At 51.1% G+C, this 23,209-nt stretch overlaps 1 protein-coding gene across 3 annotated transcripts in view; it reads right to left on the reverse strand.

The window, feature by feature from the left end:
• The window catches only part of PLXNA1 (plexin A1), a 116,448-nt gene that overhangs the window by 61,128 nt on the left and 32,111 nt on the right, over positions 1-23,209 (reverse strand). For all 3 annotated transcript variants that reach the window (XM_071550472.1, XM_071550473.1, XM_071550474.1), the window contains exons 4-8: positions 4,606-4,746; positions 3,678-3,778; positions 3,106-3,229; positions 806-959; positions 58-157 (exon numbers count right to left, since the gene is read on the reverse strand). In XM_071550472.1, the coding sequence (XP_071406573.1) occupies positions 58-157; positions 806-959; positions 3,106-3,229; positions 3,678-3,778; positions 4,606-4,746 (620 nt within the window). The remainder of the gene's footprint in view (positions 1-57; positions 158-805; positions 960-3,105; positions 3,230-3,677; positions 3,779-4,605; positions 4,747-23,209) is intronic.

Below are 23,209 nucleotides of genomic sequence, written 5' to 3' on the forward strand. Positions count from 1 at the left end.
TCACACCATCCCACCAACTTGTTCCCAGAGCCTTCCCACAAAGTCCAGGCTACTTACGATTGATGGACGCTGCAGTTGTAGAAAACAAAATCCACAGAGGCAAATTTCTTCCCTGTCTCCTTGGATTTCAGGTAGAGCTTCACCACTCGCTTGTCCCCTTTGAGAGACCCAGGCACAAAAAGGCATCAGAAAGGATATAGTCCAGAGCCCAGTATTCAGCCCAAGGTTTGTGATGGGCTGGAGAAAGCTGGGCATCCCCACTCAGTCAGTTAATTAACAAAACCCCCAAATGTGGCAATAAAAAGAGAACATTCACTCACCCCCACCCAGACACCAAACAGGACAGGAGAGCCCAAGTACAGCTTTGAGCCCCTACAGCTAAACACAACCTCCTGGTATAGAGACTGGTGCCTTGGGTTGTACTGGTGGTACTGAAGGGAGATTTAACACTTCTGGCCAGGGATAGTCCACAGGAGGAAATGGGGCCAGGGTGCCCAGGAGCGATCAGCAAGGAGAATCATAAAACAGCTTGGGTTGGAAAGACCTTAAGAGTCATCTAGTTCCAACTCCCTTGGCACAGGCTGTGTCCAAGTAGCTGTGGGCATGGCTTGCAGGAGACCAAGGCCCAGCCTCCCATAAGCAGCAATTCCTTCTGCCCCTACACCCAGAGAACCCAGCTGGGGTTCAAGACTGAGACTGCTGTCACTGGAGGACTGTCCTCCTCCACATCTCCCTGTGGGGCAACACATGGGACAAGTTTTGTCTCAAGCTTTTTTCCCAAACACAAGCTTAATCACAAGCTCACCACGGCCCCTGGTGATGGGGATGACGTCCTTGGCAGAGGGAGAGCTGCAGTAGATCCTCCCATCCTCAATACGGCTCTCGGATTCGGTGAAGTCTTCAAAGGAACAGTTGACTCCTGCCGAGAGGTCTGGGACATTCCAAGCCTGCAGGACCAGCTGGGGAGGAGTGGTGAGAGCATCAACACATAAAACTAGCAAAAAAACTCCTCTGTATCTGCCAAGTGTAAAACTAGCAAAAAACTTCCTCTGTATTACATATAAGTTCAGCAAACAGAAAAGACCAGCTGTACAACCCCTCCTCGGCCACCACACATGGCGTGGAGTCCTGCTCTGGGCTTTTGCAAGACAGCCCCACCCCTGTACCTCCCCACTCAAGCAAAGAGCATGGATTTAAATGGGTTAAGAGATGGAACAACTCACAGCCTTCATCCTCTGCCCTTGCCACACCACAAGCCATTATCCCTCACCTCTCTACAGAGACCAAGCACAGCATCAGGGCTGAAGTGCGTTTCGCAGAAAGGCACCAACTCTGAGAGAGTCAAGGAGGGAAGGAATCCACCTCTTCCTTCACAAAGTCATCCCCAGGGTCAGCAGTTCTCACTTTACAAAACACTTGCCTTATTTCTAATTTGAATTTTTCACAGCTTCCAGCCATTAGTTCTTGTTATGCTTTTCCTTGATAGATTAAAAAGCCCTTTAGTCCCTGATATTTGCTCCTTGTAAAGGCACTTATACTCTGTAATCAAGTCACCTCTTAATCTTCTTTTTGATAAGCTAAGCAGATTGAGCTCTGGAAGTCTCTCACTGCAAGGCATTTTCTTCAGCCTTCAACTCATTTACATGATGTTTACGGGAGGTTTTCAGTCCCTCCCTTTGAAAGCTGGACTCCAGCCCAAACACAGCATCCCCATGTCAACCATCCCAGACCTCCGTGCAGCATCCTGCCATCAGCACGGAAACACTTCCCCAAGGCTGAAAACACTGCCCCGCTCCTGCTTTACCCAAGGTGCATCGAGAGCCACACAGTGAGGGCTCAGCCCCGGCACCACCTTCCAGGACACCAAGTGAATCTCCATCCATGTTTAACTTCAGATTTAGCAATATCAACCCCCAATTTCTCTGCTAAACTAGCCACACTCAAACTCAACCACTCTGAAGGAACTCTCACCCATTCCATCCTCCAGTACCAGCATCCCAGCAGGTCCATCTGCAACTGCATCACATTTATCTCCACATTACCAAAGAACATTTAACTCTGCAGAAATGCTTTCCAAACTGTTTCCATCCAGTCACAATTCCCTTCTGATGAGGACTTTTTGAGTTCTGTCATGGAGCCAGTTCTTAATCCACTTAACACGTGCTTTATCAATATTGTATAATGCTAATTTTTAATCAAAACGTTGTGTTGTACAGAGTCAAATGCCTTGAAGGAGCCTAAAGACATCACATCCCCACAGTCCCTCTTCTAATTCAAGTCATAAATTCATCAAAGAGCAAAATGTGGTTTGTCAAACATAAAACCCCGTTGACTGGCATAAATTATATTTCCATCCTTAAATCTTTACCAGGAGTATCCTGCACCTGTTCTTTTCTTTTTAGCTTTTCTAAATCTGAAATCCAGCTAAACAGTCTCTAATCATTTGGTCCTTTCTGCATCCAAGAAAAAAAATGAGCACCTTTTCTGTTTCTAGGGCTTTTTTCAACATTCAATTATTTATTAAAAAGTTATATTATTACAAATATCCTCAGGGCATAGAACTCCTTGGCTAACTTTTTTAGGATTCCTGAGTGCTGGATACCCAAACCTGGCAGTTTATTGCTACTATATGCTGTTTCTTATTCTCTTCATGGTGCTAATGGCCTAGAAAATACTTCAGGGAAGTCCATCATCCTTTCTGTCTGCACAGAGAGAGAGAGAGCAGTGAGTTGTGCATCGAAGTCTTATTCCAAAATACCTACTTCAGGCCAGGGTCAGAGACAGGCTATTGAACTAGATAGAGTGCTGTCCACGAATGGCATTTCTCATGGTCATGCTTGTATTATGGAGAAATATTTATTGCTCAGTAGTGTCTTTTCTGAATAATCATCAACTGGTTTATTATCTCCATCAATATGAAGCCAACGGCCAGACCTCACCAATGCCCTGCAGTTTGCTGTGTTTTGTCTCAGACCTCTCTTCTCCTTTCTCACTATTTGTCACATAGTCATTAGTTACTTTTAATTGCTGCCTCCCCCAGGCACTGCCTCCAGAAGGTCAGGAGGTGGCTGGGGTGGGAGTCTGAGGGGAGCAGAGGTGGCTTACCGGGACCTCTGACATGGTGACCGAGATGTTCTTGGGCTGCACCGTGAGCTGGACGCACTGCCGCAGGTCGGAGGCAAAGCGCTGGGGCTCATCCGCCCGCTCGCACCGGTCCTTGCGCGAGCATCTGGAGAGGGAAGAAAGCACAACGGTGAGGAGGAGAATCCCCCAAGGTCCTGCACATCTTTGGGCTGACAGAACAGCAAACACTGTATGACACAGAGATGATGCTCAGGTAGGGATCTTGGGTGCCCAGGTCCCTTACAGGAGCTGTGCTCTCCCCTGGGATTTCTGGAGGTGTTTTATATTGCGTTTTTCTTACTGGATGGTGAACCCAGGAGTCCATGGGCAGGATAAGCAGACCCTGTCAGCAACTCTACCATACATGGATGCTCGTAAGCACAGTCCAAGCACTGCAGGAAGGGATGATAGGCCCCTTGAACCAATCTAGCCCTGTGCATTTTGGGATCCAAGTCTAAGAGGGATGTCCCCAAGGATGCCAGCAGTGAGGACAGACACATTTTGCCAACTGTAGGTTACTGGCATGGCCCCAGGGACAATCTTGTGGTACTTACATGTTGTGGAGGACACACCAGCCGCAGTGGGGGTCCCGGGAGCCCAGGCACAGCTCACAGCTCTCATACTGCTCACAGCTCTCCACCGGCACACGTGTCACCTGCAGGGCACAGGCACAGAGTGAAGAGGGACAGGCTGCATGCTTCCCTGCTGTGCCCACACCTTGACACTGCCAAGACAGACTCAGCACAGACTCACCCTGGCCTGTTAGCAGGGAGGCAGTAGCAGGGAGCAGGCTGAGCCCCTCCCTGTTGCCCGCTCCTCTCCCAAACCCAGGCAGCACATTTCCAGGCAACACATCCACACTAGAGATGCTTTTACTCCAACCAAGCTCCTTTCAACGTTGCATCTTTGCAGGGTTTGGGAGTGGGCTGTGCAGGCTCAGCCCCACACTGGCTCCCAGTGCTGGCCAGGCACCCTGCAGCTGCTGCAGCCCTGCTTGGAAAGGGTTACCAGTCTTTTATTAATTGCTCCTCCAGATTTGATTAAAATCCCCTCATTCTCCAAGCCCTTCGAGCTCCGTTACAACTGTTCATTTAATTACTTTCCACCAGCACTCTGATAACACCCAGTGTAGTAGAGAAGAGAGTGGGCTTTATTAAGGATAGGGAAGGAGAAGAGGGGTGACAGAGAGAGCCTGCAAGGAGCTGCCTGTTCACCCACTGCGAGGAGCCAGCAGCACCAGCCAGCTGCCTGCACGCCCCACACGTGTGCCTCAGTTTCTCCACTGCCTGCCATGGGGCAGAACTCATTAATTAAAATTTGCAAACTTCTCTACTGAAAGCTAAACCCAGTCCCAGGAAGTAAAGGATAAACCGCACCAGGGAGCTGCCCAAAAGGCTTCCTGGCACACAGGACTGCAGGCTGGGCCTGCAGTGTGAGCTGCCAAGTTAGGAGAGCAGATGGGCTGCAGTCTCCTCCCCTTACCTGTTTCTCAGTCATGGCATAGATGTGCTGGCGGTCGGGGCTCAGCACGAGGTCTCGCAAGATGGAGCTACCCTCATGAGCCACAACATTCTCGTACTGCAGAGCTTGGTGCTTCCTCTCAGCTGGCAAGTCCACCAGGATCTGTGGGAAGAGCAAGGGGGGATGAGCATGATCACACATGTACCTCAGTCCCCACTCAGGATGTGGGATATGGAATCTGTGCCACCAGGGATGCCGCCCGCCATTCCACACCAATGTGGCCATGCCACAGCCCCTGCAGCACAGAAAAGTAGCAGCTGCTCTGCAAAAATCCTGACCCTTTCCAGAAGATCAAACTGCAATGCCTTCTTTCCTTTATTGCATTTGTCTGGTGCATTTGCATCACATTCTTGCTGATGGCATTTGTCTGTCTCCAGGGAGGGAGGCCACAATCCTTGATCGTCATGCTGCATTCCCTGTATGCTGCCCTGCTCCCCCACTGCTGCTCAGCTCCAAAGCCCCTCCAACTTGTGGCACAGAGCAGATATGCTCCCAGCTTACAGCAAAGCATCAAATCCCACCTTGCCACAGCAGTACCAAAAGTAGCTTGCACATTGCAGGCAGGATGCTGCGGCGCACGCAGCCAGGGCTCACATCTCCCCATCCATCAGGGGAAACACTTGGACTCGTGATCAGGGAAGTCAAGAGGGTCTCAAGGAAGTCTGGGGTCAATAGAGGTTCAGAAAGCGCCTTTGTTCCCTGAGCAGGAACACAGCGAAGGATTTAATCCCCTTACGGCTCACAATTACGTTAAAGCTCTTCCTAAGTACACCAGTTTCTGGCTGCACCAGTGATAACCATGTCAGGAGGCACCATAGGGCTGGAGGCACACACCAGACAGGGGCTAAACTCAGCTCTGCTCCTTGACATAACCTGATTCCCACCTGCGTGAGCCAGAGATACTTCCTGCTTCAAGACATGCATTGTGATACCCCCAGATTCAGGCTGTCCTCTGGCACAGGGCAGCCTCAAGGGAGGCAGTGCCAGAGAAATGGCTCAGGGGGTCTGGTCTGATCCCATGAGATGGGACGGGGACCATGTCAGCACCACATTCTGCAAAAAATCCAGCAGCAGACAGCGAAGCATTGTGCCCAGCAAAATGGAGTAAACTGCCCAGGATCAGCTCCATGCTGCTGCTGGCACACACAGGGACCTGGTCCTACACCTCCATCTGCAGGACTCGGGATCCTTCCACAGCAGGGGGCAAATCCACTGCTGTGTGTCCCACAGCCCTGCCCCGGTCACTGCACCGACTCCCACAACCCAGTAAAGCCATGCTCAAGCCTTGCGCTCCCACGGCAGCCACTCCAGCATCCCAGCCACCTCGTCCCTCTCCTGCAATAAATTGCTGCCAGCATTTGCACAGTTCCCAATCAGGAGGATACGGGTCGGGAAAGCAAGATCCCGGTGTGCAGCTGATTAGCATGGAAATGTATGCGGCTCACAAACAAACCGGGCCCGTTTAATTAGAACGGCGCCTTTGATTCACTGCCAGCCTCCTGCATGCACCAGCCCCGGATTATTTTTAGGCAGTTTTACAAAACAAATGTATTTAATTAAGAAAGGGACCCCTGAGCAACCAGAGAGCGATGAGTCCTGCATAGCAGTGAGCAAAGGGGCCGCCCTCTCCCCAGGGATGTGGCGGCCAGGCTTGCAGGGCCAGGCTAACTCTTCAGAGCCCATGGCACAGCCAAAAACCCCCTGTACATCCTGCCACAGGATTGAAGAGCCTTCATCATAACCCAAAATGGTCCTGGTACTAACTCGCCTTCTCAGCATCCTTTGTTACACCCCTACACAGACTGTGCTCCCCATCACCCCTGCACTTGGTACCACTGTATGCTGGAGGTGCCTAAAGCCTCTGCCTGCCCTTTGTGTGGGGGTATCTTCCTGCCCAGGTCCAGGACCATGTTCTTTCCTACTCCAAATATCAGAGGAGGTCAAGCCCCAGACACCTGTAGTACAGGGCCGTGTGGCACACCTGCCCTGCAGTGTCCCTTGCTCAGTGGTACCCAGCATCACCCCCAGAGGCAAACCCTGCCACCCCACATCTCCTCGCAGGTTGCTTCCCTCCCAGCTCTCAGTTTCTCCCCTACAAAGTCCTGTCCAAGGCAGTTCTCTGAGGAGGGTAACAGAGAATATCCACATCCCTCCCCAGCAAGGCGCTATCTCCCCACCTTGCTATATGGCAATGTGACAAACACACCTTTCTAGTCCCTTTATGGGCCGCAGTTGCGGCACAAAATAATCGATATAGTTTTACCCTGGTTCTAAAATAGATCTATGGCTGGATGTCGCGCTGGCAGTAATTTTTAACTAGAGGGGTAATTTCCCCATTACATTATTGCACTGTGCAGTGCTGGGAAAGAGAAAGAGATGTATTAAAAAAACAACAGACATGAAGCACTTCCAGTTAATTTGAGGCTCCAGAAAGCACCTAAAAATACTCTCAGTAGTCAAAAGAGGCTGGATCCCAGCCTGACACATGTCAGGATGCTCTGGGGGGGCCATGCACACACAGAACTCTCCTCTTTAGCATCTCTCTCCCTGCTAGAGATACTCTGTAGGTGGGTTTGGAATTCAGAAAAATGAAATTTGGAAGACCTGGTAATCAAGTTGTTTTCTGGTTGGCCAAAGTGCAAGGCACAGAGGGAGATTCTGAGTTAGCTCATGGTAGGGAAACACATCCTGATGCTCCTCTGTAAGCATGAGGAAATCAGAAACATTTGGGTGGAAGGAATTTCAAAGCTCATCTAGATCCAACCCACTGTTCCAATTCCCTGGTTCCATTACACCAGGCTGCCCCAAGCCCCATCCAACCTGGCCCTGAATACTCACAGGGATGGGGAACCCACAACTTCCTTGAACAACCAGTGCCAATGCCTCAGCACCTTCATAGTGAAGAATTTTTTCCTAGTACCTAACCTAAACCTGCAATCTGTCAGTTTAAAGCCATCACCCCTTGTTCTATCACTATACACCACTGTTAAAAATCCATCTCTGGCTCTCTCATAGCTCCTTTAGTTACACAAAGGTGCTCTAAGGTCTCCCCAGAGACTTCTCTTCTGGCTCAACAACTCCAACTCCCTCAGCCTGTCTCCATAGGAGAGGTGCTCCAGTTCTCTGAGCACTTTCATGGCCTCCTCCAGACTCACTCCAACATTGCCTATATTGGAGGCCCCAGAGCCAGACACAGCACTGCAGGTGAGAGGTCTCTTACAAAAGCAGAGGGGCAGAATTCCCTCCCTGGATCTGCTGGCCACTCTGCTTTTGATGCAGCCCAGAACATGGTTGGGTTTTTGGGCTGAGAGTGCACATTGACACGTCATGTTGAAATTCTCATCAACTAACACCCACAAGTCTTTCTCTGCAGGGTTGCTCTCAATCCATTCTCTGCCCAGCCTGTGTTTGTGTTTAGGATTGCCCTGACCCAGGTGCAGGACCTTTTACTTGGCCTTGATGAACTTCATGAGGTTCACACAGGCACCTGCTCAGGCCTGTCAAGGTCCCTCTGGATGCCATCCCTGCCATCCAGCGTATCAACTGTACCACACAGCTTGGTGTCATCAGCAAACCTGCTGAGGGTGCACTCAGTCCCACTGTCCCTGTCACCAACAAAGATGATGTTAAACAGTGCTGGTCCCAGTCCCAAACCCTGAGGAACAACACTTCACAGCACACAGAACCGAGCATTGTCCCACACCAAGCAGGACCCAAATGCTCACAGTACCCACGGCCATGCAGACATGAGGTGGGAACCCAAGGATCAGGTTCTGGGCCCTTCCAGTGGGATTAGCCTGATGTGAACTTACCCGTGCTGGCTGGCAGGAACAGGATGGGCTGTTTGGATTATAACATGGCAGAGCAGCACAAGGGATGCACCAAAAGGGACCACTTTCCTCCCCCTCCCTGCAGCCATAGGGTAGCTGGGAGCAGGGGAAGGGGGAGAGGATGCAGTACAATCAGAGCAGCCCCCCTCGGAAATACACTCCTTCCTGCCCACTCTGCCTGCATTCCCACTCGGGGGAAAAGACATTTATCATAAATAAATAAATAAATAAACATATTAACCTTTCTCCTCATCCTGACGCTGATATAATTACCCAATACTAATAATTACTCACACTAATTTCTTGCTCAGGATTCCTGCCCTCGCTCCTGCCTGCCTCAGGCTGGCTTCAGGCAGCAGCTCGGCGGTGCTGCCTCCTGCCAGGGGCTGCAGGAGCCCCAAGGGGAAGCTGGATCCCAGAGCTGTACCAAAGCCGAGAAGCAGGATTAAGGGTCGCCTTGTCAGGCTGCTGCCTTGGTAAGTACATGGAGAAGACCAGAGGCATGAAATTATAAACTCCCTGCTCGGATGAATCCTCTCAAAGCAAGCCCAGTGGCTGCTCTGCCAGAAACCGATGTGCGTACTTTCCTTACCCAAGCCAGGAGCCCATCCCATGGGGTGCGCACCCAGCACAACTTCACTCTGAAGAGGAAAGGGTTTAAGACCTGGACCCCCAGAAGCTGAGAACCCTGGTAAAGGAAGGATGAGGGAAAGGATGGGGTGCAACACTCCAACCTCCAGGAACCCTGGTGTAATGAGTGACCATGCACAGCATGCCCCAGCTAGGCAGATGCAAAGTCCTCTCCCAGGAGACACAGAGAGGGTTCCTGGGGATATCTTGTCTTGGCTGGAGAAAGGAGCTGCCATCCCATATAAGGTTTTGGAGGAGGAAAGCATGTTACCTTGCTGAAAACCAGCTCCGTCCATTGCAGGATGCTTCTCCCCTGGGAAAGACACCTTTAAAGCTTGTCCAACTGAGAAGGCACCTCCCCACTGTCATAACCACTGCCCAAACTGCCACAAGTAAAACCTCACACTGTCCTTACCACCCCCAGCAATGGGCACAAGGCAGAGAGGAACATCTCCCCAGGACTGTCTTTTGGAAAGACAGGCAGGAAGACAGGGCAGCAGCTGTGACCTGGCAGCCATCCAGCACTGGCAGCATGTCCAGAGAAGGACAACAGTGGAAGACAGCTCACCCTGGGCCAGGGACACCAGGTGGAGAGGGAGGAACCACAGCCGGAGAGAGAAGGCAGCTGCAGACATGTCAAGGCTGCTTTTGCATTTCACATGTGCCAGCAGAAGTTTGGCTGGGGTCTGGGATGTGCTGGGGTGGGCCACTGGCTCCCTGAAGGACCAAAACCACATGCTTGGCAGTACATGGAGAAGGTCCCCAATAGACCCCATCTCACCACAAGGGACACCTCCTAAGCCCACCACCAGGAAGAGGTGGCTCTTCACTGCTCTGCAGCCATGAGCTCTCCCATTCAAGTCTTACTTCTTGTCACCTCCAGGCTCTCAAGCACCACCCTGGGTCCCCAAGCAGTCCCCCACAGGCCCCTCCTCTGGGCAGAAGAAGTGCTCAGCCAGGCTTTGTACTCTTATCTGTGCAGGGCTGTGATTAATTCGCAGCGGCTGGCAGCAGCTACAAGAGGAGGGCGCTTTTGCCCGCCTGCCACACTTCAAAGGCAGGGACTTATCTGCCTGAAACACACTCCGCAGCCTTTTCACGGGGACCCTTTCCAGTTCCACGGGGCTCGCACGGTGCTAGCGGGCAACGCAAAAGAAAGGCTTATTTATGGGAGTGCATTTCAAAGGCTCCCCTCTTCCCTCTCAACACACACCAGGGAAAGCAGAGAGTTCCCCAGCCCCAGGGATGTCCACTGAGGACAGAATTTGAGCAGGCGGGGACAAGACAAGGCTGTGAGGAGCGGATGCTGGAACAAGGGTCCTGACCCACCTGCAATCAGTTCCATAGCACATCCCTGAGTTGGGAGGAGGAAAAAGCTTTGACATGGGTGGAGGGCAGAGTCCAGCCCCAGGACAAAACCTTCCCCTCGCCATGCACTGGTGCTCATGGCTGAGGCACCCCTGAAGTCCCAAGCTCCCACATCCAAACCAGTGAGTGCACATTCCCGCTCCGTGGGAGTAGGGCCATGCTAATGCTCCCAATAATCTGCTTTGATTTTGGTGCCATCCACCCAAAAGGCACAGGACAGGGAAAATGTGGCCAGATGAGGAGCAGGTCCCAGCACAGGCGACCCCCCAGACTAGGATGTCACCTCCCAGAGGCAACAGAGGGCCCAGGGCAGAGGTGACAGCTGCCAGGTAGTGTCACAAAGCACCACGCTGACAAGCCTACAGCTGGAAAAGGCATCATCACCTGTGTCCAGCAAGCAGGGCTGATGGGGAAAGGGACCCTCCCAAGGAATCAGTCTGCACAGTCCCTCCTGGCACATGGCCTTGGCTCACCCCAAGGCAGTAAGCAGTGTGGGGACAGGGACACCAGCTGTCCCTCCACATGCCGTCCCCCACCAGCCGCCCCCCCCCAGGACCAGCAGCTGCCACCCACACACCCCTCTCCAGTTTCCAAAGAAGGCAAGGGGTTTAAACCAAATTCCTGCATCAGCTGCTCTGGGGGGGGACACACTCCTTTCTTCCACACTTCTCAGGAAGGTGCAGCAAAAGGCAGGGCCAAGAGCAGTTGCGGGACCATGGTATAATCTGTCCTGCGGGCACAGCCGATAGGGATAGGGAGCTGGGTACTCTTGGAGAGGGGGGCACCAGCATGCCAGGGATCAAGAGCAGGCAAGAGAAGGCAGTGGCTCCTGCTCCCTCCCACTGTATTGTTACCAAACCTAGGTAAACAGAGTTATAAGGATTTGCCTCCAGTTTTGCTCAGGTAAAAGGAAACCATCATCAGGATTGCTTTTGCCACCCTTTACCAGGGTTCACCCTACAGCTGCTCTGTGCCACGGGGCAGGAGCCAGGCACTGAGAAGAAGGGTATGGGCAGCTGGCAGCAGGGCCATGGGCAGGGCTTTGGGGATGCATCTTCCAAGGGCTCACCCCTGGGACTCGCAACAGGATGGGCCCTGCAGAAACATCCCAGCTATGTGGGGCAGGCTGGCAGCCAACACCCTGCTTCCACTGTTCCCCCCAGCTGGCTGGGTGGCCACTCCTCCTGCCACCACACCAGCTGCCTGCGCAGGAACGTACCAGGATCAGACACATGCCTCCTGCCAGACAGGCAGGCAGCTGCTGGCTGCTCAAATGCAGCAGAGTGGGGTCCTGTCCTCCCAGCCTCCTCTGCAGGAGAAGGTTTCACTGGCCCCTCATACAAGGCTGGAATGCTCCCGCCTCAGCCCTAACCTGCCATTGAGCAAGGTGAGCTGAACGATTCCATTCAGAGAAACCCATTCTCTTGATACACAGATGAGCACAAGCGAGGCTTTTGTCCTGGGCCCAACATCGCCCTGAGTAGGAGAATATTGGGACTTCAATCTTACCAGTGTATTCAGGCAAAAAACAAGGAGATACTTAATCTAAGTCAACGCTCATTAACAGCAACACATGCTCACTCCTCACCAACACTGGCAGATGTGACACCAGTTTACCCAGCTGGTTTTGAGGCACATGTTACTGCCTGTGTGCCATCCCCAGGCAGTATCCTGAGCTCAGCTACCTGGGGTGAGGATAGATGAACTCACTGCACTTCTCCAAGAAGGTGGGGTGGGAATTGGGTGAAGGCACTGGGGTTTGTCTTAGGAAAGAGAAGAGAAAGGGAGGTAGGGTGGTAACCATGCCCAGCAGGTCCCCAACACACAGCACCACCTTCCCCAAAACTCCTTAACTGCCTTTTTCTTTCATTTAAACTCATTTCCATCTTTTCCTCTTGTTGAGCCACCCACAGGAGGGATGCTCCCCCATGCCAAGTGGGCTCGGCAGAGCCAGCCAAACAGCACCAGTCCAAATGGCACAGCATGGCACAGCACAAGACTGACCAGCTCCCCACTCACCACCTGCAAAGCTTCCCAAAATCTCTCCTCACCAGGTCTGCCAGCACTGCTCCATCACCAGGACAGAACATCAGCCCAACACACTGTTCCAGCAATTCTGACAGAACTAAGAATGCTGTCAGAAAAATCATTCCCATCTTTCTGCATCAAAACTGAACTGCTGGAAAGAGAGAGGTGCGCCAGGGTACTGCATAGGAGTAGCACCTTTGACAGAATCAAACCCAGGTGCAGGAGGGAGGGAGGGATGGATGGATGGATGGATGGATGGATGGATGGATGGATGGATGGATGGATGGATATAACGAAGAGGTGGGAGGAATTAAAGGCACTCCCCTCCTCAGGAGCCACATGAGGTGGGATGGGTTAATGCACTTGCCCCACTTCCTTCCCCAATAAAGCCCCAAGTCCCACTCCGATACCCCCCAGCCCCCCAGCCCCACAACTGCTCCAGCAGTCTCGAGCCATTGATTTCTCAGCTTTGCCCTTCAAAACTCTTGGCTCAGAGCCCAGTTCATATCGTCTAGTCACTCAGGAGCAAAATATCTCTATTATTATTGCAATTATTTCCCAATCAGCATCGCTCAGGGCTGAGGCGGTCAGAGGGGGGACCCGACAAGCGAATCAATGGGCAGCCACTGCCCTGGGGGCTGCCGGGGACCACGCAGGAGGCGCTGGCAGCTGCCAAGTGGCACAGCAAAGGGCAGGCAGAGGACAGAGGACCCCAGGGACCCCTCCATGTGATGCCATGGCCCAGCAGGGTGGCAATGCTTGGTCTTTTCTGACTGCCAGCCAAGCAACAGTGTTGCAACTTAACCTCAGCATAGAGAGTGCATACAGCCAGCGACCCTGCACACTCTGGATGCAATACAAAGACTTTACCTCCAAGGCTAAAGAGAACCCATGGGAGTTCCAGGGTGTCCCTGGGAGCAGCACAGCAGCTGCCAGGTGGGAACGACAGAGCATCTCAAAACCAGCCCTCCAGCAGCTCAGTGCCTGCACTTGACTGTGCCCATTCCAGCATAAATGTCCAGTGAAATCCCAGCATCAGGACAGAAATGTCCCTCTCAAGGGAGGGGAACTCAGGCAGGTAAAAGGGTCCTGTTGTTTCTCAAGCCTTGGGAAGAACTGAGAGAGCTGTGGAGGTAAGACAACCCCATAATGGATGGGCAAGGAATTTTAGTCTTGCAAAACAGAAAATAAGGGCAGAAAACACAGAGCAAAATGTGATGGGGATCTTCTCACTGCATCCTACAGTTCCTCTTCATGTAAAAATAAAGCCCTGGGTGACAGTAGTGAAGGGCAGAGCACATCACAGAAATACTGGATTATTTTTTCCCTCATTCATTAATTACTGTAGGCATCCCAAGAGTCCCAGCAGGCCCCAGGCATGAATGAAGCCATGACAATAAGTCTCCCTCCCAGCTCCCACAGGACTCAGACTGCATGTGACCAGCCTGGGGCAAGTTACTACCTAAATGTTCCAGAGAAAGCCCTCGGAAGAAAACTCTCACCTGAAAGACTCATTACTGAGCTTTTCAGGCAAAAGCCATTTCCTCCACTGCCAAGGCACTGGCTCCACCAAGGAGATCACATCCTTCTATTTCAAGTCGACCAGCCTGGACCCTTGGCCACTGGTTTCCCCTGACACAAAACCCATTACCCATGACCCCAGCCCGCAAGCAGGGCAGACTCAGAGCTGCCATCCACAGCCTCTCCATAGCTTAGAAGTTGCTATTTCTTCTGCAAATCCAAAGCAACACTTATTTACCTCTTTCAATGATGCTGCTCAGCTCTACGGGGGAGCATAAACCCTCTTTCCTGAGCCTCATTGAGCTTCTTCTCATGCAACCAGACCATGAATGCCAAAGGCTTGTCCCACCACCCTCAACCTTCTGGCCACTGGGGACATGAAGCAAGGCCAAAGGGCTCAAAGCCTTGCTGCCTGCCAGCAGTGATGGGGACTCTCCCCTTTCCAGGGGAAAAAGGCAGGGAGGAGGTACCAGAGCTTCTTCACCAGGGACACAGCAGGGAGGAAGTGTGAGCTCTCAGGGCTGCAGCACAGCTGGCGATCAGCTGGATCCTTCCTCCCCTCTTGGCTCCAGGAAAATATCTGTTTCCTTCCTGGTCCCTAAACAACACAGCAGCAAGAGAGGATCTGCCTGAGCACTCGGCAGGGGCTGTCTCTTGAAAGCAGAGGAGACAGTGACAGCAAAAGCCAGCACAAGACAGGCTGTGGAAGGACATACACCAAGGGGAGATCTGTTTCAGAGTACTCCCCTGGTCAGGTCCTCTCCCACCCCAGTAACCCTATGCACCGATTCAGCACCAGTCAAGCCCCTGTTTCACTGGGGCTGCCTGTGCAGGGCACCATGGGTCATGTCTGGATTTACCCATCCATCCATGAGACTCTAATGCCTTCTGCATCCCCATCTCAGCAGCTCCCCACTCATTCAGCTCCAGCCATGTAAGTGCACCAGCTGCTATTTCACATCATCAGAGCCAAAAGGCATTTGCTGCAGCAACACATTGCAGCAAGGGGGCGTATAATAGGAACTAAATCCACTGCCCATTCACCTCCATCCAGGGAGAACAACACCAACTACATCGGGGAGATTTGGCTTCACCTGTTTAACACCAGCTTTGATCCCTTCCTCGTGAGCAGGCGCCTTGTTACTGCAGCTCTGGGCTGTCCTGCTGACTTGTCTCCATGGTCAAATCACACCAGACTACCCAGGAAAAGCTGATAAGCAATAAACTGTCAGGATCTAAATATCACAGGGCACAGTGACATTAAATACTAACACCCAGTACAGTCAGTGGGACTAGGCATACAGTTCAATAACAAAATCATACATCACACAATGTACTTTTTGGGAATGTAACCCATGGCATCAGAAGACAGAAAGTTACAGTCACACTTTCCTTTGTTGTTTTATTACCTTTTAGATCAACAGCTCCACTATCGACATGCCACAATCAAAACTCCAGGTTCTACCTTTCCTCACAAAACAGTCCCTACTCCAAACACAAGCACTTTCAAGATTAAAGAAGAAATCCTCCAACATTCCACGGCCAGTGATCCTGCCGATAACAGCCAGCTAAGTTTGGCTTTGCACTGAGCACACCAGAGTGCCTGCAAATATTTTGCTTCCAATTGACTTAGACCCTCTCATTCACTCTGCCTTGAGCTCTTGATGTGTTTGCTAAATTCCCTGTTCTTTCCTTTCATTCACATTTTAAGGTTTCATTCCCACACCCTAAACCTCTGGCCCTCCTACAGCATTTCCAACGTGGAGAGCCACATCTCTGGATACACTACAGCCTTCTCCACGTCTCTATAAAGCCCAGAGAAAGCTATGGGGCCACAGCTCCCCACCATGCAAAACGTGGAGTGAAGAAAACAAATTCTCTGCAGTGGGCTCTCTGTTCAAAACCAGGATGGAAATTAGGCTCTTCAATCTGCACACTGGAGCAATTTCGAAGGAGAGATTGAGAAGATATAAATACAGAGATTGCTTTCCCTAAGGATGCTGCTCAAGATATTTAAGAGCTCAGGTTTTACACAGCATGGATTTCCTTTGGCACCGATGCAGAAATCCCTGCCCTCCTTCTGCAGGCAGCAATCCCCTCTGCAAGCAGCAATCCCTTCTGCAAGGCTGTCAGAGAGTAGAGTCCTGTTGGCTAACACAGTGCCCAACACTGACAGCAGGGCCCACCAAGGCAGGTAAGCTGGGGTGCAGTGGGGCTGGACTCCACCCTTAGCTTTCCAGGTGTGATAGCGCTTGGCAACAAATAGTTACGACCTCAGCTCTCACAATGGGAAATGAAGAGCCCAGCTAACTCCTTAATGAACTAATCCTGGGAATGCAGGTATGCTCTCTGAAAGCCAAGCTCTCGCTAAGATCAAACCAGATCACAGGCCACATTCAAAACCAAGTTCTCAGATGATTTTTAAGGAATATCTACCACCCTCCCACCATTCCCACTATTTCCAAGAGATCTCAAGTGGAGTTGCCACCCGCTAGGACTTGACAGCACAGTGGCGAAGGAGCTGCTCCCACATAGGAATGCAGGTTGGTACTTAGCAGCCTGGAGAAAGCCAGGCAAGGGTCACCAGCCCAGCGCTAGAGAGAGTGGAGATGGGGACAGGCAAATAGTCCCCAGATAAAGAGCTTTATCCCAAGATGCAACCCTAGGAGGCACCCATCACATGCCTGAATATTTGTAAAGGGAGGCCAAGGGGTGGGAAATGATGTTAATTAAAGTTTTAATTACTGTAACCAAACGAGTAGTATAATTACTTTATTCTCACAGAGACTTCAAACTGATTAAGGACCACGTGCGCAATCTTTGGGTTGATGTGGTTTTTAATTAAACGTGCCATCAAAGACCGTGTGAGGGGTGGGCAAGGGATGGCTCAGCCCTTCCTGAACCTCCAGACATCTCATGCAAGGAGGGAGCCCAGGCTGGCAGCAGCCACAGCAGCCAGTGCCAAAGGCCAAAGGTAACTGCTTTGGGAAGACTGCAGCCAGCGGGGTACACACTGCTGTCTTGACAGAAAAGCTCCCCTCCTATACATCAGCCCTCAGCTTCACATTCCCCCAAAACATCTACCTTTACAAACATTTCCAAAACAGCCCCACACGGGCACTGAAAATATTAATGAACTGGTGCTGCCAACTGGAGGGAATGATTAAAAAACAATTTTGCAAAGGTATCCTTTTCAAATAATAATAATACTAAAAGACAAAGCAGTAAAAATTAAATTCCCAGTCCCCTACCTCAAATAAATAGTATCAGAATTTGAAATGAGACATAATTACCCCGGCAAGGTTAAAGCCGCTAATGCACACAGAATACAGAATCACCATCCATCATAATCATATCTCATATCGCAGCCATTATTTATAATTAGGAGGCACAGCTTAAAAAACACATAAAGACGCCCATGCAATGCAGTAATTCTTCTGTTATTGCTCCTGGAGGGCCAATCCTGTTCCGATTTGTGGAGTCCAGGATCAGGCAAAAGTAATTCCCAAAAAATCATTCCCAAAAAGCTCCTCTCCGAGAAGGGAAACCCACCTCAGCCCACTTGCAAGCCCTGCCTAAGTGCCATGCTGCCAGCACTAGGGCACAGCCCGGTTGCACTGGGGCCCTCCCAGACATTTCAAATCCAAGTGGGCTCACAAGTCATCCAGACAGCCCTTTTCCCTTGACTATAGTGAATTTACAATTTTTTTTCCCCAAATGTCAGTGCAGGAAGAGCGGAGTTGAGTAGACAGCAGAGTCACAACCCAGCTCAGTGAGGCAGAAACATGCAGGCAATGGCTGCCCTGGTGGGCTTTGCCTGGGCTTTCTCCACTGCTGGATGGTTACTATTTTTTTACCTATTTTCAAAACCACAGAACGAGTTATAGCAAGAGCTGGAAAAACCAAAAGCTAACCCCAGAGCTGCTGAAAAGCTGTCCTCCTTTGAAGCATGGGCTTTGCAGGCTGCCCCCGTGCCCCAGTGAAATATTAACAAGCTTCCTGCGAAGCAGGAGGAAATTATGCTTAATATATTCTGGGGAAGTCCACAGACAGCAGTGCCTACACGGCACAGCTTGGCTCTAGAGGGACCTACCTCCAAATCCCTTCTCCTGCCAGCAACCAGGAGTAGCCAGTCTGCAGCCCTGCAGGGCCGTGCAGCAGCTCCATCACACACACAAGCACTCAGCAAAGCCCTTGCACAGAAAAGCACAAACTTCCGGATACAGCGGGACACACAGTTGATTCAGAGGCCCGGGAATCTGGGAGAAGCAGATTTGCACGCTTTAGTGACAAAATATAAAGCAACAGTGGTTGGAGAGGATGTGCTGGGGACAGAGAGCCATGATGGCAGAGGTGACAGTAAAAGCCCGGGGATGAGACCACAGAAAGGACAGACACACGCACATGTGTGTGTAAATCTAAGCTACAGTGTTTATGGAGAACAAAAAGCAAGCTCGGATAAAAACAGGAAGGAGCTGAGGCATGGCCAGAGCAGCACAAGTCTCCAGCTCAAGCAGCCCTAAGGAGCTCGGCCCTCAGCAGCCCAAGGGGAACAGCTGAAGCCGACTCGCCCCACCAGTCTTATGACTCTTACTCACAGCAGAGCTGCACTTTCTCAGAAGTTTCACTAAGCTGTAAAATGAAAAAAATAAGAAGAAAAAAATGAAAAAGCCAAGAAAAAGACGGCTTGCAGATGCACGTACAAACACACTCTCTCCAGATCCCAGGAAACATGTTTCCAATGAAGGTTGCCATAAAGAGAGCAAAACACCAGCCGAGTTTCCAGCCAGGACCCCCTTACCATGGGTGCCACACTACTGCACCACATGAAGACAAGGGGCATGGGGAGCAGCTGGAAGGGAGGCACAGCCAGAGAGAGGGGCTCTGTGCAGAGCAGCACCAAATCACTGCCAGCATGAAAGAGAGGGGGCATGCCTTTTTGAGCTTCAAGCACTGTGCCCACCTGGCTGCCAGTTCTCCGGGGCAGGTTGTTTTCTTGCATGGTGGGTACCAGCCTATGCACCTCATCATGAGTGTCAGCTCTGACCACCAGGGATGCACGTAGGACATGTAGGGCATCTCTTGGGTTTGCCCTGGGTATTTTCCAGCTCCCCCACTATTTCCAACAGTCAGTGCATTGCCCAACACACCAAGAATCTTCAGTCTTGTAGGATAAGTTTGGAGACCACCTTGGGGATGCCAGAGAGGGGATGCTCGCCACAGGGCTGCGGAGGAGTATTGCAGAGTCAAAGGGGAGTGGGTCATCCCCCACAGACAGCTTCCCCAAGCCCTGAAATGGCCATCACAGCCTCACCAGGGCTCTGCCCTTCAGCCATCTCAGCCCTGACAACACATACCAGAAGGACTTTTAACATCAGTGGTGGCTAAGTTTACCACAAGCAAAAGTAGCAGAGAGAGGAGGAGGTGCTTTGCAGGCTTGGGCAGAAGATCACTATTTGCCCTTCCAAGTGGTGAAAACTAATCCCCTCTTCCCCCTTTTTATCCCATTGAAAACTTGACAGAACCTCCTAGCGCTTTGCAGTTGAAATTGGCAGGTCTTAAATTAATTGACTGCAATTTTACACAACAACATGTTTAGCTGCGAGCTGGCCCACGGCCCGCTTGGCTCGCCACCGATCCCCAGACACTTTTCAAGCAACCTCCAAAACTTCATAACACATCGAAGGCGAGGCGAACAGGCTGCCAACGTGACCCACTCCCTGCCAAAAGCCAGCCCTGCCTCCCAGCGCCCCCACCCCGACCCTGATCCAGCTCCTCCGGTGTTTTCCCCCAGTCTTGTTAATGGCTCGTTAAATTATTCTTGTCGTCTCTGAGGATTTTTGCTCCTCCAAACTACAAGGAGCATGGGGCGGGCTGGGTTACGGGCCCGCTGCTTTGCCATGGAAACGGCAGCCATGGGACCAATGCATGCAACAGGAGTGAGAAAAGTCAGGGTGGTTCTTTTATTTCAATCCATCCTGACACATTCCTGTTCTTCTTCTACTCAATACCCCAAAGGACAAAGCCCAAAGCAAAAGATGACTATGCAGTGGCATATTTGCAATGTCCCTGTCTGGGACTGAGTGCTTGGAGTAATGCAAAAACACACAACCCCAGCTTCCAGCAGCAAGATGACACCTGCAACTCATCTACCTCCCTCCCAAAAAACCACACTTCTCTTAGGAGAGGGTTCAAGAGGGCACTGCCACTTGCAGGGAGTCTGCCTGGCACCCAGCCTCCAGAATTCAGGGCTGTTGGAGGACTCCCAGCCTCCCAGCTCACGCGAGACGCTGTCGCTCTCTCGGCCAAGCACAAGCCCCAGCGATGAGTCAGCCCCAACTCCCAACCCTAATCTAATCCCATCTCCTGTGCCGGGCAGCTTTCCAGGGCATGTCCACAACATGAAAGGCACACTCTCGCCCGCAGTGCTGGGTCAAGAGCTGGAGGAGGAGAGGGGAGGATTGCTCCAGCTCTGCTGAGGACTTGGGTCGAGCAGCTGATGCTCTGCGAAAGCCAAACTGGGGGTGGGTTGTTTGTGTGATTTCATTGCTTGAACAAACAGAAACATCCTGTATGTGATTAAGAGCCTTTATGAAAAACACACCAGTGCTGAGCCCCACAGCTGGGGCCAAAGGTATGGCTGTGGCTGGAAGGCAGCATGCAGCAGGGTTTGGCCACTCTGGGGTGAGCAGAGCTCCCTGGCAGACTGACACAGCCACAGCACCCCAGGGACATTTCAGACCATGCACAGAAACAGCCATCCCCACTAGGAAATCACTTCCCCTATAAAATGTCATTGTTTTCATGCCAACCTCCCCAAGCTCTAGGGAGCAAGAGGCACCGCAGGGTTACCAATAGCCCACAAGCCGCAGGCAATGGCTGCTTGGGGAGAGGCAGCCAAGGCTCTAACTTCACTCTGAAGCTTTAATTCTTTCCTTTATCACCTTCTGCCCCAGGATATCAAAGTATTCCACACATGCCTTGAGCTTACTCCTCCTTTTGGCTGTGGGCATCACCACCCGCAGATGGCACAGAGGAGAAACGGACCATACAGGCAGGAGAAGGGAACTGATCACAATCCACTCCCGCCCCGGAAAAACGGAGAACTCCAGCTCCTGCCAAAAACCAGGACTTGCCTGGACTTGTGCAGCCATCACCTCCACAGCCCCTGCCCTCTACTCCAACAGAGTTGCCTCGAGGGAGCCGCGCCAGGAAAACACATGCTTTTGTTTAAGGAGCACAGGCTGAGCAGGGAAAAAAGCACTTAAACGTTACACACTCACACATCAAAAAAAAAAAAAAAGAAAAAAGAAAGAAAATAGAAGTCTTGTAGTTGTTTCTCTGGTGAGGTTCAAAATAGGGCAAGGTTTTTGTTTGTGCTGGGAGGCTTTAAAAAAAAAGGCATTTCATCCAAACCATCCTTGAAACATTCTTGACATTTATTACCATAAACTTTTCCTCCAATTAATTGCTACTATATGACTATCATTTTGCTGATGAAAAACAACACCAGAAACTCGCAAGCTATTTAAAAAACGCTCTCTCTCTTTCTCCCTGCTTTTGAGCACAAACAGAATTAGGGAGGTTAGGGGGGTCAAAACCAACAGTTTTGACTCAACAGCCGCCTTGGCCGGTGTGAGCTGCCACCCACAGCAGGGACACTGTGGGGGACACTCGGAGCTCACCAGAAGCTGCAAAAATACCCTGAGTCTGCAGGTATGCAGTATCACCTCTGGCACCAACTCAAAAATGCACACTGGGCCAAGTCTCAGACAAAAAATCGTGTACTGGAGATTTGGGCTGGGTTTATAGCCAAGGTTTTCATAGCACAGCAGTGAGGATGCTTACACAAGTGCAACAGTAGATTAAAGTGGGGAACCAAAGACAAGCAGAGCTGAGTGGAGATGCTTCTATCCCAGGAAGGATTAAAGGATCCCATTTTAAGGAGCAGATGGGCAGAAGCACTGAAATGTCACACAGATGTGTGCCCTTAGTCTCCAAGGCAAACCACACTTTCAAGCTTGCACAAGAACATTTTCCCCCCTCACTCCCTGCTCCTCCACTCCCAGGCTGAAGGTAGCAATTTTTGCCCTCTTTTAAAACCAAAAGCCCTTGGAAGAAGAAGTCAAAGCTCACACATCCTGCATTGAAGCTGACTCATCCCCCTGGGAGAGCCCAGGAATCTCATTCCCAGGTAATGTGCTCCAGCCCCAGGCTCACACTTTCCCACCAGCAGACGGAGGAGGGAAGGAGAACCAGGAAGGAAACCCCCAGCTGAGAGAGGGAGTGTTCATCTCACCTGCTAGAGAGAAACACATCTTTAATTTTAAATGTTGAGCGTAAAAACAAGATCCCTTGAGGCTCGTAAACATACCAGAAAGAGAGGGAGAGTGACATGGAGAACCCCTGGAGAAATAAACAGAGAATTCAATTTGGGAAGTTCCCAGGGTGGGAATAAACTAGCACAGGCCACGCAGGCAAGGTGCGGTTTTCAGGTTTTGGGGTCTTTTTAAAGAACTTTGCTTACTTCTCATACAAACCACCACATGCATCACCTCCCTCAGGAAATCAAGTATGGCAGTGGTAAGCCCAACCCCATCCCGCGTTTCCATTTAGGGGGGCAGAGGCTGTTCCCCTCCCTCTGCCAGGAAAGCCACCAGTACAGATGCCTCCAAGGTCCCACATCCTGACATCCTCACCAGGGATGCTGAGCGTTTCTGCATGGCTGCATAAGTGCCAGCCTCACCAAGACACCCACTTTCCATAGCTAATTACAGATGCACCCTGGCCAAGACACGGGCCTATTTTTTGAAACTTTTCAAGGAAAATAAATACATGCGTATATATAGAGAGTGAGCGAAACACACACGCACATCAAAACTGCATCATATTTTCCCTTCGTGAATTTTTTCAGTTGCATTTTGCTCAGCAGCTACCAATTAATTTTTGACCACTGTTACCAGAAAGCAGAAAGCCAGAGGAACCAGGGAACAGCCAGGCGCTGACCCAGCCTACAAGGCCAGCAGAACTGCTGTTTTCACAGCTTCCAAGACTACAAACTGCTCTACAGACCTCAAGCTTGCCCAGAAGCACCTCTGCTGAGCCCAAAATCCATACTCAAAAGGATTTTGCCACATCTTTCAGTAAAAATTTAGCTTTACATCCTGGCTGGGAAGAGCACTGCCAGT

The sequence above is a fragment of the Pithys albifrons genome, chromosome 3, assembly GCF_047495875.1.
Source record: "Pithys albifrons albifrons isolate INPA30051 chromosome 3, PitAlb_v1, whole genome shotgun sequence".
NCBI lineage: Eukaryota > Metazoa > Chordata > Aves > Passeriformes > Thamnophilidae > Pithys > Pithys albifrons.